Source organism: Oncorhynchus gorbuscha, unplaced genomic scaffold (assembly GCF_021184085.1).
Source record: "Oncorhynchus gorbuscha isolate QuinsamMale2020 ecotype Even-year unplaced genomic scaffold, OgorEven_v1.0 Un_scaffold_891, whole genome shotgun sequence".
Lineage (NCBI taxonomy): Eukaryota > Metazoa > Chordata > Actinopteri > Salmoniformes > Salmonidae > Oncorhynchus > Oncorhynchus gorbuscha.
Window position 1 is genome coordinate 118,523 of NW_025745865.1, and position 12,164 is coordinate 130,686.

A 12,164-nucleotide genomic window follows, 5' to 3' on the forward strand; every position below is an offset into this window, starting at 1 on the left:
TGTAAGAAAAACACTATTTATTAGCAGATATTAACACATACAAATGTAATAATAACATCAAGTTCTTTGTCTGTGAGAGACACCATGTAGCGGTGTGTGTTGGTTTAACACAGTTAACACTTGTGATACAGCGATAACATTCTGACTGAACCCATAGTGATATTTCCATTTATCTGATAGAACTGGGACAGTTTAGCGAAGCTGTAAAACATTGTCTAAGTTGAAGGTGTGCCATGTTTAATAGTGTATGCCTTTATAGTTTGCTTTCAATGTAAGGCTTTGCGTTACCCAGAAAATGCATCAAAATAGGTAAAACTGAATATATTTATCTCCCGAGTCGTTTTAGATTTCTACACTGTTCTCTACATTCTCAGAGTTCAAATAGGTGTAGGGCTTCATTACAGACAGAAATACTCATCAGTTTCATCAGTTGTTCAGGTGGCTGGTCTCAGACAATCCAGCATGTGAAGAAGCAAGATGTGGAGGTCCTTGGCTGGTGGGGTTATACATGGTCTGCGGTTGTGAGGCCAGATGGACGTTACCGATTGCAACACTATTTGCGCGCACCCCTCTAACTAGCTAGCCATTTCACATCGGTTACACCATGATGGCTGACAACGTTCTTATCCCTTACTTGCTAGCCAGCCAATGGTACTTGCTAGCCAGCTTATGGTAAAAAAAATAACATTAAATTCTCCGGCAACAGCTCTGGTGGTCATTCCTGCAGTCAGTTTGCACACTCCCTCAAAACTTGAGACATCTGTGGCATTGTGTTGTGTGACAAAACTGCACATTTTAGAGTGGTCATTTATTGTCCCCAGCACAAGGTGCACCTGTGTAATAATCATGGAGTAAATTGCTTCTTAATATACCAAACCTGTCAGGTGGATTGATTTATTATCTTATGAAACATAGGATCACCACTTTACATGTTCCATTAACATTTTTGTTCAGTGTATTTGCCGCCATCTTTTCGAGGTCTGATCTTCTGTCATTGATCGAGACAGGTGGGTGTCATTCAAAGAGACTCTTGATTTCTGAGTCAGGCTCATGCCATGCAGCACTTTAGGGTGGACCGTCTGTGGGGTGGACACCCATCTGTCTTAACCATGGAAGTGTAGAAGACACTAGTGCCTTCCAAGTTGAGAATTAGGTATCGCCTAGTAAAGGCTTGTTGAAAAATGGTCCCCTATTCAATATCCAAAGCCATGACCCTGTTCATGGGAGGATAATCAATCACAAGACAAGTTATTTCAATAGCTGAATCATAGTGTAACATGAAGAATAATGACTGACTACTGAATGTCTGGTGGAGATGTACACATTTCACCATCTTCACCTTTTATATCCTTGTGTGCTACACAGTTTAAAGCACCGGTGTGTAAAGGTCAACCAGTTTAACAAAACAGCTTGGGCAACAGGGACAATGAACACTGAAAGAGACAAGGATGAACATTAACAAGCTGTTGATCAGCCAGCAAATAGAGTTACAAAGCAGAGTTAGAGATTGTAATTGTATCTTGGCTGTATGGACAGGAGTTTCCTTTTGGCTCTCACACAATTGAGTGGGTTCAAGCTACACTGCTAATAAATCAGGAACGTCACATGCAGTTCTTTCAGCAGCAAGGCACTATGGGAAGTGAGGTCTGTAGGTGTTGTCCATTTGGTAGTTTTTCTCAACTCTCCCTTTTTAGAGGGAGGCAGGTAGCTGAAATAAGTTCACCTGTCTCTATGGAAACCATACAACACACCTACTGGTGTGGTTAGCTGGAAAATGGAAGGCCACATACTGAGTCCAGGTGAAGCAAATACAGTAGATTCCCGTTTTGCATAAAAGGTTAGGTTTTTGCCAATAACAGGAAGGGACTTGACGTACATTCAGTTATACAAGGGTATACTTAGATAAAAGGAATCAGCTAGTGGCATTCACAACAACACAGAAGTAGAAACATTTCACTTCTCATCTTGGCTGCATGTGGCTATTAAAAAGAAAAAGTGGACTGAACCGCAATAGAGTAAAGTGCCTGGGTCATAATGATTAGGGCACACCATAAGATACATGGTTTAAAACAGGTTTCAACAGAAAACAAGGTAGTCTCTCCCTGCATCTGTGCATTTCCTCCATTTGGTGCCTAATAAATACGACCGACTCATTTTACAGGGCCACACTGTTCTCCACATTGTTGGGATTCAGGTAGGTATATGACAGGGGCAAAGAGACATTCCTGCCTTGGATTTCAAAGTTGTATTTCTTCAGCACATTTTGAGTTTTGTGAATCAGTTCCAGAGGGGTCTTCTCGCTGAAGTGATCCTGATAGCCATTTCCAAGAGCGACCTAAGGACGCAAGAGTTGATGAAATTTGAAATTCATGAACCACTGATATTAATTATGACTACTGAGGAAATTATTTGAGAGTGTCATGAAATGCTTTAACGCCATATATACATTTTTAAAAGCAGTTTCTCATATACTCACAAAGTCAGTGGACTGCCTGCTCAGAAGGTACACCGCTGCCATGCCATTAACGGTGGTATTGATGTCAGGGAAGGTCTTCAGCATGGTGCTCTCAGTACACTGCCCCTTAGTGGTGGGAGGTGGTTGTTGCAGACTGATGGGGAAGTTGGGCATCCAGCCCCCAAAATCAAACTGGAATGACAATGGCAAAATAGATCAAACTACTTTGCTTTTCCAATATAATTCAACAGAAACAAACTAAAATCACACAATTGGTTTCATCACCTGTCCATTGTTGACTGCAGCATGTTGGACAGACACTGTGAAGATTACCATGGTGAGAAACTTGACCAGCTCTGTCATCAAACTGAAAGACTGAGGGATTCCTGCACAGAGGAGACAGTATGCCACAATGATCAGACACCAAATTAACAAATGATCCAGAATATAGTTTGGGAATGAGAAGCATAAGTGAATGGACACATTTATTATCAGAAATCATTTAAGTGTAGTCTGTCAAATTGCACCCTTTTCCCTATATAGTGTACTACTTTTGACCAGAGAGCTGTTGCCATTTGTGATGCAGATTGTGTATTTAAATGAGAAAAGTGTAACCTGTGCTGGTTTCTGCCAGGAACCCATGGAAGAAGATCTCCTTGATCCAGTTCTGCAGTTCAGAGTCCTTCTGGACGTCTGAGTCACAGGTGTAGTAGTGACCAATCATTTTCTGAACAAACCTATTCAAAATATCAGGCATTAGCCAAAACACAATGACAACATAGCAAAAGAGCAAAGATGCATTTTAGAAAACCCTGTGAGGTGAGATGGAAGGAGTGTATGACAATAGCAGGGGACATGGGCTGGAAACCCTGTGAGGTGAGATGGAAGGCCTGTATGACAATAACAGGGGACATGGGCTGGAAACCCTGTGAGGTGAGATGGAAGGCCTGTATGACAATAACAGGGGACATGGGCTGGAAACCCTGTGAGGTGAGATGGAAGGAGTGTATGACAATAACAGGGGACATGGGCTGGAAACCCTGTGAGGTGAGATGGAAGGCATGTATGACAATAACAGGGGACATGGGCTGGAAACCCTGTGAGGTGAGATGGAAGGCCTGTATGACAATAACAGGGGACATGGGCTGGAAACCCTGTGAGGTGAGATGGAAGGCCTGTATGACAATAACAGGGGACATGGGGAAGTGAGATGTATGACAATAACAGGGGACATGGGCTGGAAACCCTGTGAGGTGAGATGGAAGGCATGTATGACAATAACAGGGGACATGGGCTGGAAACCCTGTGAGGTGAGATGGAAGGCCTGACAATAACAGGGGACATGACAATAACAGAGGGACATGGGCTGGAAACCCTGTGATGTGAGATGGAAGGTCTGTATGACAATAACAGGGGACATGGGCTGGAAACCCTGTGAGGTGAGATGGAAGGCCTGTATGACAATAACTGGGGACATGTGCTGGAAACCCTGTGAGGTGAGATGAAGGCGTGTATGGTGAGACTTTGGAATAGACTGTTGGATATGCCAACCGCCAGAATAGCTAGTGGGATCAGTGGGATCTATCCATAGGGGGAGCCTGGGCAACTGAAATGGACAACCTTTTTCAACAGTCTGACTGAACATCTATACGAAAACCAAATTAAGGGCGACAGATTAAAAAACAACTGCTGCTGCAATATGGAAAAAATGGGTGGAGAAGATTAATTATAAACCCAAATTGAGAACCTTGTTTGATTAAAGGTGCATTTGTGTGCGAGTGATATCCAAGATGGCGTAGCAGTAAGTCGCCCTGTCGTCCCTGTATATATCGCTTCTTTTTCGTTTTTTTTAACATATTTTTCTTCGCATACCTCTTTAAAAACATTTTGCTAAACCTAAGCTTCCAAATACTCTCCTGCAACCTGCCTCACCCAACGTAGCTATTTTTCCTAGAGTATTTATATTTACTTCGGAACCGGAACCCCTCAACTGAAGCTAGCCAGCTAACCACCAGCTATGCTGGCGGTCTTCAGCTAACCGGTCATCAGCTAAACTTTAGCCCGGAAAGCTCTCGCCAGTTCGAACAACGCGACTCTAACCAGAGCACAACGGACCTATTTATTTTTCATCCCCGGATTCCTACCGCAAACGGAATTTTTTTCAGCTGGATCTTCACAACTAGCTATCTAGTTAAACTGCAACCCCGGATGATTACCCCTGGCTAGCTTTCCACCCACTTAGCCTGAAGCTAGCCCGGCCAGAGCACCTGTAGCATACTCCTGGGCTACAATACCCGGGCCCACGCCCGGTCTGTCGACGTCACCGCATGAAGATGAATAAACAGACTCTCCCCATCGCGACGTCCCCTAAAGGCTAACTCTAGCCCTCGCTATCTCCCTGCTTGCTAATTCGGCCTGTTAGCTTGTCTAGCTCCGGTCCGCTAACTGCTACCTTGTCTAGCCCGGGCCTACGAACTGTTAGCTTGTTAGCACAGGCCTGCTAACCGTCTGAATCACCGCGTCCCAAACACTCTGGACCCATTTACTTTCTCTTTTTGATTTTTAATTTGTTTATACCTTCCGGAAACCTGCTTCACCCAATGTGATACGGAATCGCTATTATATTTTTATTTTTTAGAACACACTCAAGAACCTCCAGACGCTAACCAGCTAACTAGCTACAAGCTATTTAGTCATTAGTCTTTTTAACCTGGATAACACTCGCCAGTCCAGCTTCCCTGCCCATCCACCGCTGCCCCCTGGACACTGATCTCTTGGCTACATAGCTGACGCACGTTGGACTGTCCATTAATCACGGTACTCCATTCTGCTTGTTTGTTTTGTCGGCCCCGTTGCCTAGTCAACGCCATTTTACCTGCTGTTTGTTGTGCTAGCTGATTAGCCTCGCCTACTGTTTTAGCTAGCTTTCCCAATTAAACACCTGTGATTACTGTAAGCCTCGCTGTATGTCTCTCTCAAATGTCAATATGCCTTGTATACTGTTGTTCAGGTTAGTTATCATTATTTTAGTTCACAATGGAGCCCCTAGTTCCACTCTTCATACCCCTGTTACCTCCTTTGTCCCACCTCCCACACATGCGGTGACCTCACCCATTACAACCAGCACGTCCAGAGATACCTCTCATCATCACCCAGTGCCTGGGCTTACCTCCACTGTACCCGCACCCCACCATACCCCTGTCTGCGCATTATGCCCTGAATATATTCTACCATGCCCAGAAACCTGCTCCTCTTATTCTCTGCCCCCAACGCTCTAGGCGACCAGTTTTGATAGCCTTTAGCCAAACCCTCATACTACTCCTCCTCTGTTCCGCGGGTGATGTGGAGGTAATCCCAGGGCCTGCATGTCCCCAGGCACCCTCATTTGTTGACTTCTGTGATCGAAAAAGCCTTGGTTTCATGCATGTCAATATCAGAAGCCTACTCCCTAAGTTTGTTTTACTCACTGCTTTAGCACACTCTGCTAACCCCGATGTCCTTGCAGTGTCTGAATCCTGGCTCAGGAAGGCCACCAAAAATTCAGAGATTTCCATACCAGACTATAACATCTTCCGTCAAGATAGAACTGCCAAAGGGGAGGAGTTGCAGTCTACTGCAGAGATAGCCTGCAAAGTGATGTCATACTTTCCAGGTCCATACCCAAACAGTTCGAACTACTAATTTTGAAAATTACTCTCCAGAAATAAGTCTCTCACTGTTGCCGTCTGCCACCGACCACCCTCAGCTCCCAGCTGTGCCCTGGACACCATTTGTGAATTGATCGCCCCCCATCTAGCTTCAGAGTTTGTTCTGTTAGGTGACCTAAACTGGGATATGCTTAACACCCCGGCAGTCCTACAATCTAAGCTAGATGCCCTCAATCTCACTCAAATCATCAAGGAACCCACCAGGTACAACCCTAACTCTGTAAACGTCATCCTGACCAACTGGTCCTCCAAATACACCTCCGCTGTCTTCAAACAGGATCTCAGCGATCACTGCCTCATTGCCTGTATCCGCCACAGAGCCGCAGTCAAACGACCACCCCTCATCACTGTCAAACGCTCCCTAAAACACTTCTGTGAGCAGGCCTTTCTAATCGACCTGGCCCGGGTATCCTGGAAGGCCATTGACCTCATCCCGTCAGTTGAGGATGCCTGGTCATTCTTTAAGAGTAACTTCCTCACCATTTTAGATAAGCATGCTCCGTTCCAAAAAATGCAGAACCAAGAACAGATACAGCCCTTGGTTCACTCCAGACCTGACTGCCCTCGACCAGCACAAAAACATCCTGTGGCGGACTGCAATAGCATCGAATAGTCCCCGTGATATGCAACTGTTCAGGGAAGTCAGGAACCAATACACGCAGTCAGTCAGGAAAGCTAAGGCCAGCTTCTTCAGGCAGAAGTTTGCATCCTGTAGCTCCAACTCCAAAAAGTTCTGGGACACTGAAGTCCATGGAGAACAAGAGCACCTCCTCCCAGCTGCCCACTGCACTGAGGCTAGGTAACACGGTCTCCACCGATAAATTCATGATTATCGAAAACTTCAATAAGCATTTCTCAACGGCTGGCCATGCCTTCCGCCTGGCTACTCCAACCTCGGCCAACAGCTCCGCCCCCCCCGCAGCTCCTCGCCCAAGCCTCTCCAGGTTCTCCTTTACCCAAATCCAGATAGCAGATGTTCTGAAAGAGCTGCAAAACCTGGACCCGTACAAATCAGATGGGCTTGACAATCTGGACCCTCTATTTCTGAAACTATCCGCCGCCATTGTCGCAACCCCTATTACCAGCCTGTTCAACCTCTTTCATATCGTCTGAGATCCAAGGATTGGAAAGCTGCCGCAGTCATCCCCCTCTTCAAAGGGGGAGACACCCAGGACCCAAACTGTTATAGACCTATATCCATCCTGCCCTGCCTATCTAAGGTCTTCGAAAGCCAAGTCAACAAACAGGTCACTGACCATCTCGAATCCCACCGTACCTTCTCCGCTGTGCAATCTGGTTTCCGAGCCGGTCACGGGTGCACCTCAGCGACACTCAAGGTACTAAACGATATCATAACTGCCATCAATAAAAGACAGTACTGTGCAGCCGTCTTTATCGACCTTGACAAGGCTTTCGACTCTGTCAATCACCATATTCTTATCGGCAGACTCAGTAGCCTCGGTTTTTCAGATGACTGCCTTGCCTGGTTCACCAATTACTTTGCAGACAGAGTTCAGTGTGTCAAATCGGAGGGCATGCTGTCCGGTTCTCTGGCAGTCTCTATGGGGGTGCCACAGGGTTCAATTCTCGGGCCGACTCTTTTCTCTGTATATATCAATGATGTTGCTCTTGCTGCGGGCGATTCCCTGATCCACCTCTTACGCAGACGACACCATTCTATATACTTTCGGCCCGTCATTGGACACTGTGCTATCTAACCTCCAAATGAGCTTCAATGCCATACAGCACTCCTTCCGTGGCCTCCAACTGCTCTTAAACGCTAAAACCAAATGCATGCTTTTCAACCGATTGCTGCCTGCACCCGCATGCCCGACTAGCATCACCACCCTGGATGGTTCCGACCTTGAATATGTGGACATCTATAAGTACCTAGGTGTCTGGCTAGACTGCAAACTCTCCTTCCAGACTCATATCAAACATCTCCAATCGAAAATCAAATCAAGAGTCTGCTTTCTATTCCGCAACAAAGCCTCCTTCACTCACGCCGCCAAGCTTACCCTAGTAAAACTGACTATCCTACCGATCCTCGACTTCAGCGATGTCATCTAAAAAAATGGCTTCCAACACTACTCAGCAAACTGGATGCAGTCTATCACAGTGCCATCCGTTTTGTCACTAAAGCACCTTATACTACCCACCACTGCGACTTGTATGCTCTAGTCGGCTGGCCCTCGCTACATATTCGTCGCCAGACCCACTGGCTCCAGGTCATCTACAAGTCCATGCTAGGTAAAGCTCCGCCTTATCTCAGTTCACTGGTCACGATGGCTACACCCATCCGTAGCACGCGCTCCAGCAGGTGTATCTCACTGATCATCCCTAAAGCCAACACCTCATTTGGCCGCCTTTCGTTCCAGTACTCTGCTGCCTGTGACTGGAACGAACTGCAAAAATCGCTGAAGTTGGAGAATTTTATCTCCCTCACCAACTTCAAACATCAGCTATCTGAGCAGCTAACCGATCGCTGCAGCTGTACATAGTCTATTGGTAAATAGCCCACCCATTTTCACCTACCTCATTCCCATACTGTTTATACCGTTTTTATTTATTTTTCTGCTCTTTTGCACACCAATATCTACCTGTACATGACCATCTGATCATTTATCACTCCAGTGTTAATCTGCAAAATTGTAATTATTCGCCTACCTCATGCCTTTTGCACACATTGTATATAGACTGCCCCTTTTTCTACTGTGTTATTGACTTGTTAATTGTTTACTCCATGTGTAACTCTGTTGTCTGTTCACACTTCTATGCTTTTTCTTGGCCAGGTCGCAGTTGCAAATGAGAACTTGTTCTCAACTAGCCTACCTGGTTAAATAAAGGTGAAATAAAAAATGACCTACCTAAAAGCAAGAGATCACTGTGTACTGGTAAGATCAGGGATATTGACTCTGCATATTTAAGTTGGTATTGTGGTGAAATGGAAGAGGAAACACTAACTATTGTGACCTCGAAGAACTAGAGAATAAAACTTATCCTCTATTACCCTTCCTACCATGATATACGCTTGTTCTTATTCCAGAAAGCACACCATATATACCCTGGTATTATGTGGCTGAGTGATGAGGAGAAATTGTCCATTGTGTATTTCCATTTGCGGAATATTACAAAAAAAGTTTGGACTAGAAGGGCTATCTATAATTAAATAATAAAAATATTAGGCTTCTAGGTGGTTTACGGCGTGTGCATATAGATTGTGTATACTGTAGGCTTGTCTCCCATATGAATCTTCTTTGTGCCACACTAGGTTCAAGTGGCTTCTGTTCTTTCTTCCTGTATTTATTTATCTGTATATGGTATGCATGTATATTATTTTACAGCTCTAGGGATGTCATTTACTATGTATTGATTTGTACCTTTATTCTATTTTTTTACTCTTTATGCAATGAGCAACGCAGAGAAACCCAGAAGAAGAATTACAATTCAATAACCATAGTGAATTATTGTATTGTTCATGCATCAATTAATCCCATTAGGGAAGGGTTGCCAATTGACGTTTTAAAAATGGGGGGGCAGTAGAGTTTAGGCTTAACGACTTCAGTACATGCCTCATAGCTCCAGTCTCAAACTTAACCCCGTTCCTGATGATGATGAAGAAGAGGTGGTCTGCCTGCTGGATGGAGGAAGAAGCTCTCGTGGAAGAGGAGGCTGTTACAATACAAAAACAAGTAGAGGTTGAGGCTGTTACCGTGAAAGACGAAGAGAAGGAGGTCTCAGTTAAAGAGGAAGACTCGTTCAGAGTCAAAGAGGACGGCGACGTTTCAGTGAAAGAAAAAGAGGAGGGGGAAGTGACTGTCACATCGAAAAATGAAGAAGAGGAGGAAACTGGATGTCTGGGCCCGGTTTCCCAAACGCATCTTAAGGCGTCCGATTGTTCTAACGATGAACCGGCCCTGATTAACACTAGAGAGAGACCTGACTATCGTGGATCCTCTGGGGGGCCTCAACAACCTCATGATGGTGACAGGGCAGAGAAGAATCTCTCCACATCAAAACACATCAAGAAATACCAGCAGAGACCCACAGGGAAGAAATCTCATTGCTGCTCTGACTGTGGGAAAGGTTGCAAATCTTCATCAAAACTTAAAATACACCAGAGAACACACACAGGAGAGAAGCCTTATAGCTGTGATCAATGTGGGAGGAGTGTTAGTACATCTAGTGGTCTGACAGTACACCAGAGAACACACACAGGAGAGAAACCTTATAGCTGTGGTCAATGTAGGAGGAGTTTTAGTACATCTAGCGGTCTGACATTACACAAGAGAAAACACACAGGGGAGAAACCTTATAGCTGTGGTCAATGTAGGAGGAGTTTTAGTACATCTAGCGGTCTGATATTACACAAGAGAAAACACACAGGGGAGAAACCTTATAGCTGTGATCAGTGTGGGAGGAGTTTTTTTCAAGCTAGCCATCTGACTCAGCACCAGAGAAAACACACAGGAGAGAAACCTTATAGCTGTGATCAATGTGGGAGGAGTTTTGTTCAAGCGAGCCATCTGACTCAGCACCAGAGAACACATACAGGGGAGAAGCCTTTTATCTGTGATCAATGTGGGAGGAGTTTTACTACATCTAGCGTTCTGACAGTACACCAGAGAACACACACAGGGGAGAAGCCTTATATCTGTGATCAATGTGGGAGGAGTTTTACTACATCTAGCGTTCTGACAGTACACCAGAGAACACACACAGGAGAGAAGCCTTATAGCTGTGATCAATGTGGGATGAGTTTTACTCGATCAAGCAATCGGATTCGACACCAGAGAACACACACAGGAGAGAAGCCTTATAGCTGTGATCAATGTGAGAAGAGTTTTCCTACATCTAACCAGCTGACTTCACACCAGAGAACACACACAGGAGAGAAGCCTTATAGCTGTGATCAATGTGAGAAGAGATACTCTGATAAAAGATGTCTGATCAAACATCAGAAAATACATACATGAAGAAGTTGTTTCATGATATCACTGTAGTAGGAGTATTTTAATGATGTCACAATGTAGAATGTTTTAACATTGTAGTAGGAGTATTTTAATGATGTCACAATGTAGAATGTGTCCTTCTGTAGCTCAGTTGGTAGAGCATGGCGCTTGTAACGCCAGGGTAGTGGGTTCGATCCCCGGGACCACCCATACGTAGAATGTATGCACGCATGACTGTAAGTCGCTTTGGATAAAAGCGTCTGCTAAATGGCATATATATTTAGTAGAATATAGTTTAAACTGAGCAATGCAAAATGCAGTTGCATGAGTATAATACACAAATCAAATCATTCTGCTTATGGAGGTTTACAGAATTTCTTTATGCAGATCTGGACTTTTTTTGCACCATGAAAATGTATAGGCCTGTAGAAACATTACCTGTGGACAATGTCCCACAGCCTGAGTCCATCTTCCCTGTAGAAGAAGTTGGGGATTGACTCCAGACCACGTGCTGTGATGTCCTCCGGCATACAGAGGGAGCTGTAGGTCAATGAGGCCATCGCTTTCTTCAGGAACTCCACCATCCCTGGACCTCCGACACTGGCATTCTTCAAGATGGGTTAAAGGGATAGTGTGTCTGGGGACTCGCGATGAGCATTTATAAAATCGCAGATAAAGTAAACTCAGAGGCAAACATTACATCATGGCCCACTTTCCTGGAATTCCGAATTCCTGTGAGAACAGGTGTTGAGGTTGAATAACAGTTAGTAGCAGATGGAGCTTGTTTGAGGAGTTATGTTCAAGGCAGCTAGTGTTGCCAACAGTAGTTGAGGCTGATTGGCAATGGTTAGCTTCTGGTGCTTGTTGAATTGGCAGGGAGCTGCGTTCAAAGCAGCTAGTTAAGTGTTAAAGTCTGGTCCTTTCTCACAAATTTTTGTTATTCATTAACACCAATCTCTTATAAACAGCCGGGCATCATTTCATATTTTAACAAATAACACACAAGTGTAATTAGGCTTTGCATGACATATTTTGCCAGTCTGGTCTGGT

At 44.7% G+C, this 12,164-nt stretch overlaps 2 protein-coding genes across 4 annotated transcripts in view; one reads left to right on the forward strand and one right to left on the reverse strand.

Annotated features, from left to right (window-relative positions):
• Nucleotides 1-12,164, reverse strand: part of LOC124020732 (hydroperoxide isomerase ALOXE3-like) — a 38,606-nt gene continuing 26,442 nt past the window's right edge. For 2 of the 3 annotated variants that reach the window (XM_046335991.1, XM_046335992.1), the window contains exons 11-15: nucleotides 11,553-11,722; nucleotides 3,071-3,192; nucleotides 2,741-2,841; nucleotides 2,477-2,647; nucleotides 1-2,335 (exon numbers count right to left, since the gene is read on the reverse strand). In XM_046335991.1, coding sequence (XP_046191947.1) covers nucleotides 2,156-2,335; nucleotides 2,477-2,647; nucleotides 2,741-2,841; nucleotides 3,071-3,192; nucleotides 11,553-11,722 — 744 coding nt within the window. In that variant the 3' untranslated portion in view covers nucleotides 1-2,155. The remainder of the gene's footprint in view (nucleotides 2,336-2,476; nucleotides 2,648-2,740; nucleotides 2,842-3,070; nucleotides 3,193-11,552; nucleotides 11,723-12,164) is intronic. The other variant, XR_006836135.1, reaches the window with a different exon arrangement.
• Nucleotides 9,719-11,156, forward strand: LOC124020733 (zinc finger protein 501-like). The gene is made up of 2 exons (XM_046335993.1): nucleotides 9,719-10,485; nucleotides 10,570-11,156. Exons 1-2 carry the CDS (start codon nucleotides 9,771-9,773, stop codon nucleotides 11,136-11,138), a joined length of 1,284 nt encoding a protein of 427 aa, XP_046191949.1. The 5' UTR covers nucleotides 9,719-9,770; the 3' UTR covers nucleotides 11,139-11,156.

Excerpts from the sequence above, each read along its gene's own strand:
- LOC124020733 (XM_046335993.1), top strand. The coding sequence starts at position 9,771 with ATGATGATGAAGAAGAGGTGGTCTGCCTGCTGGATGGAGGAAGAAGCT. Across the intron at positions 10,486-10,569 it reads GGAGAAACCTTATAGCTGTG|ATCAGTGTGGGAGGAGTTTT; the intron begins GTCAATGTAGGA and ends CTTATAGCTGTG.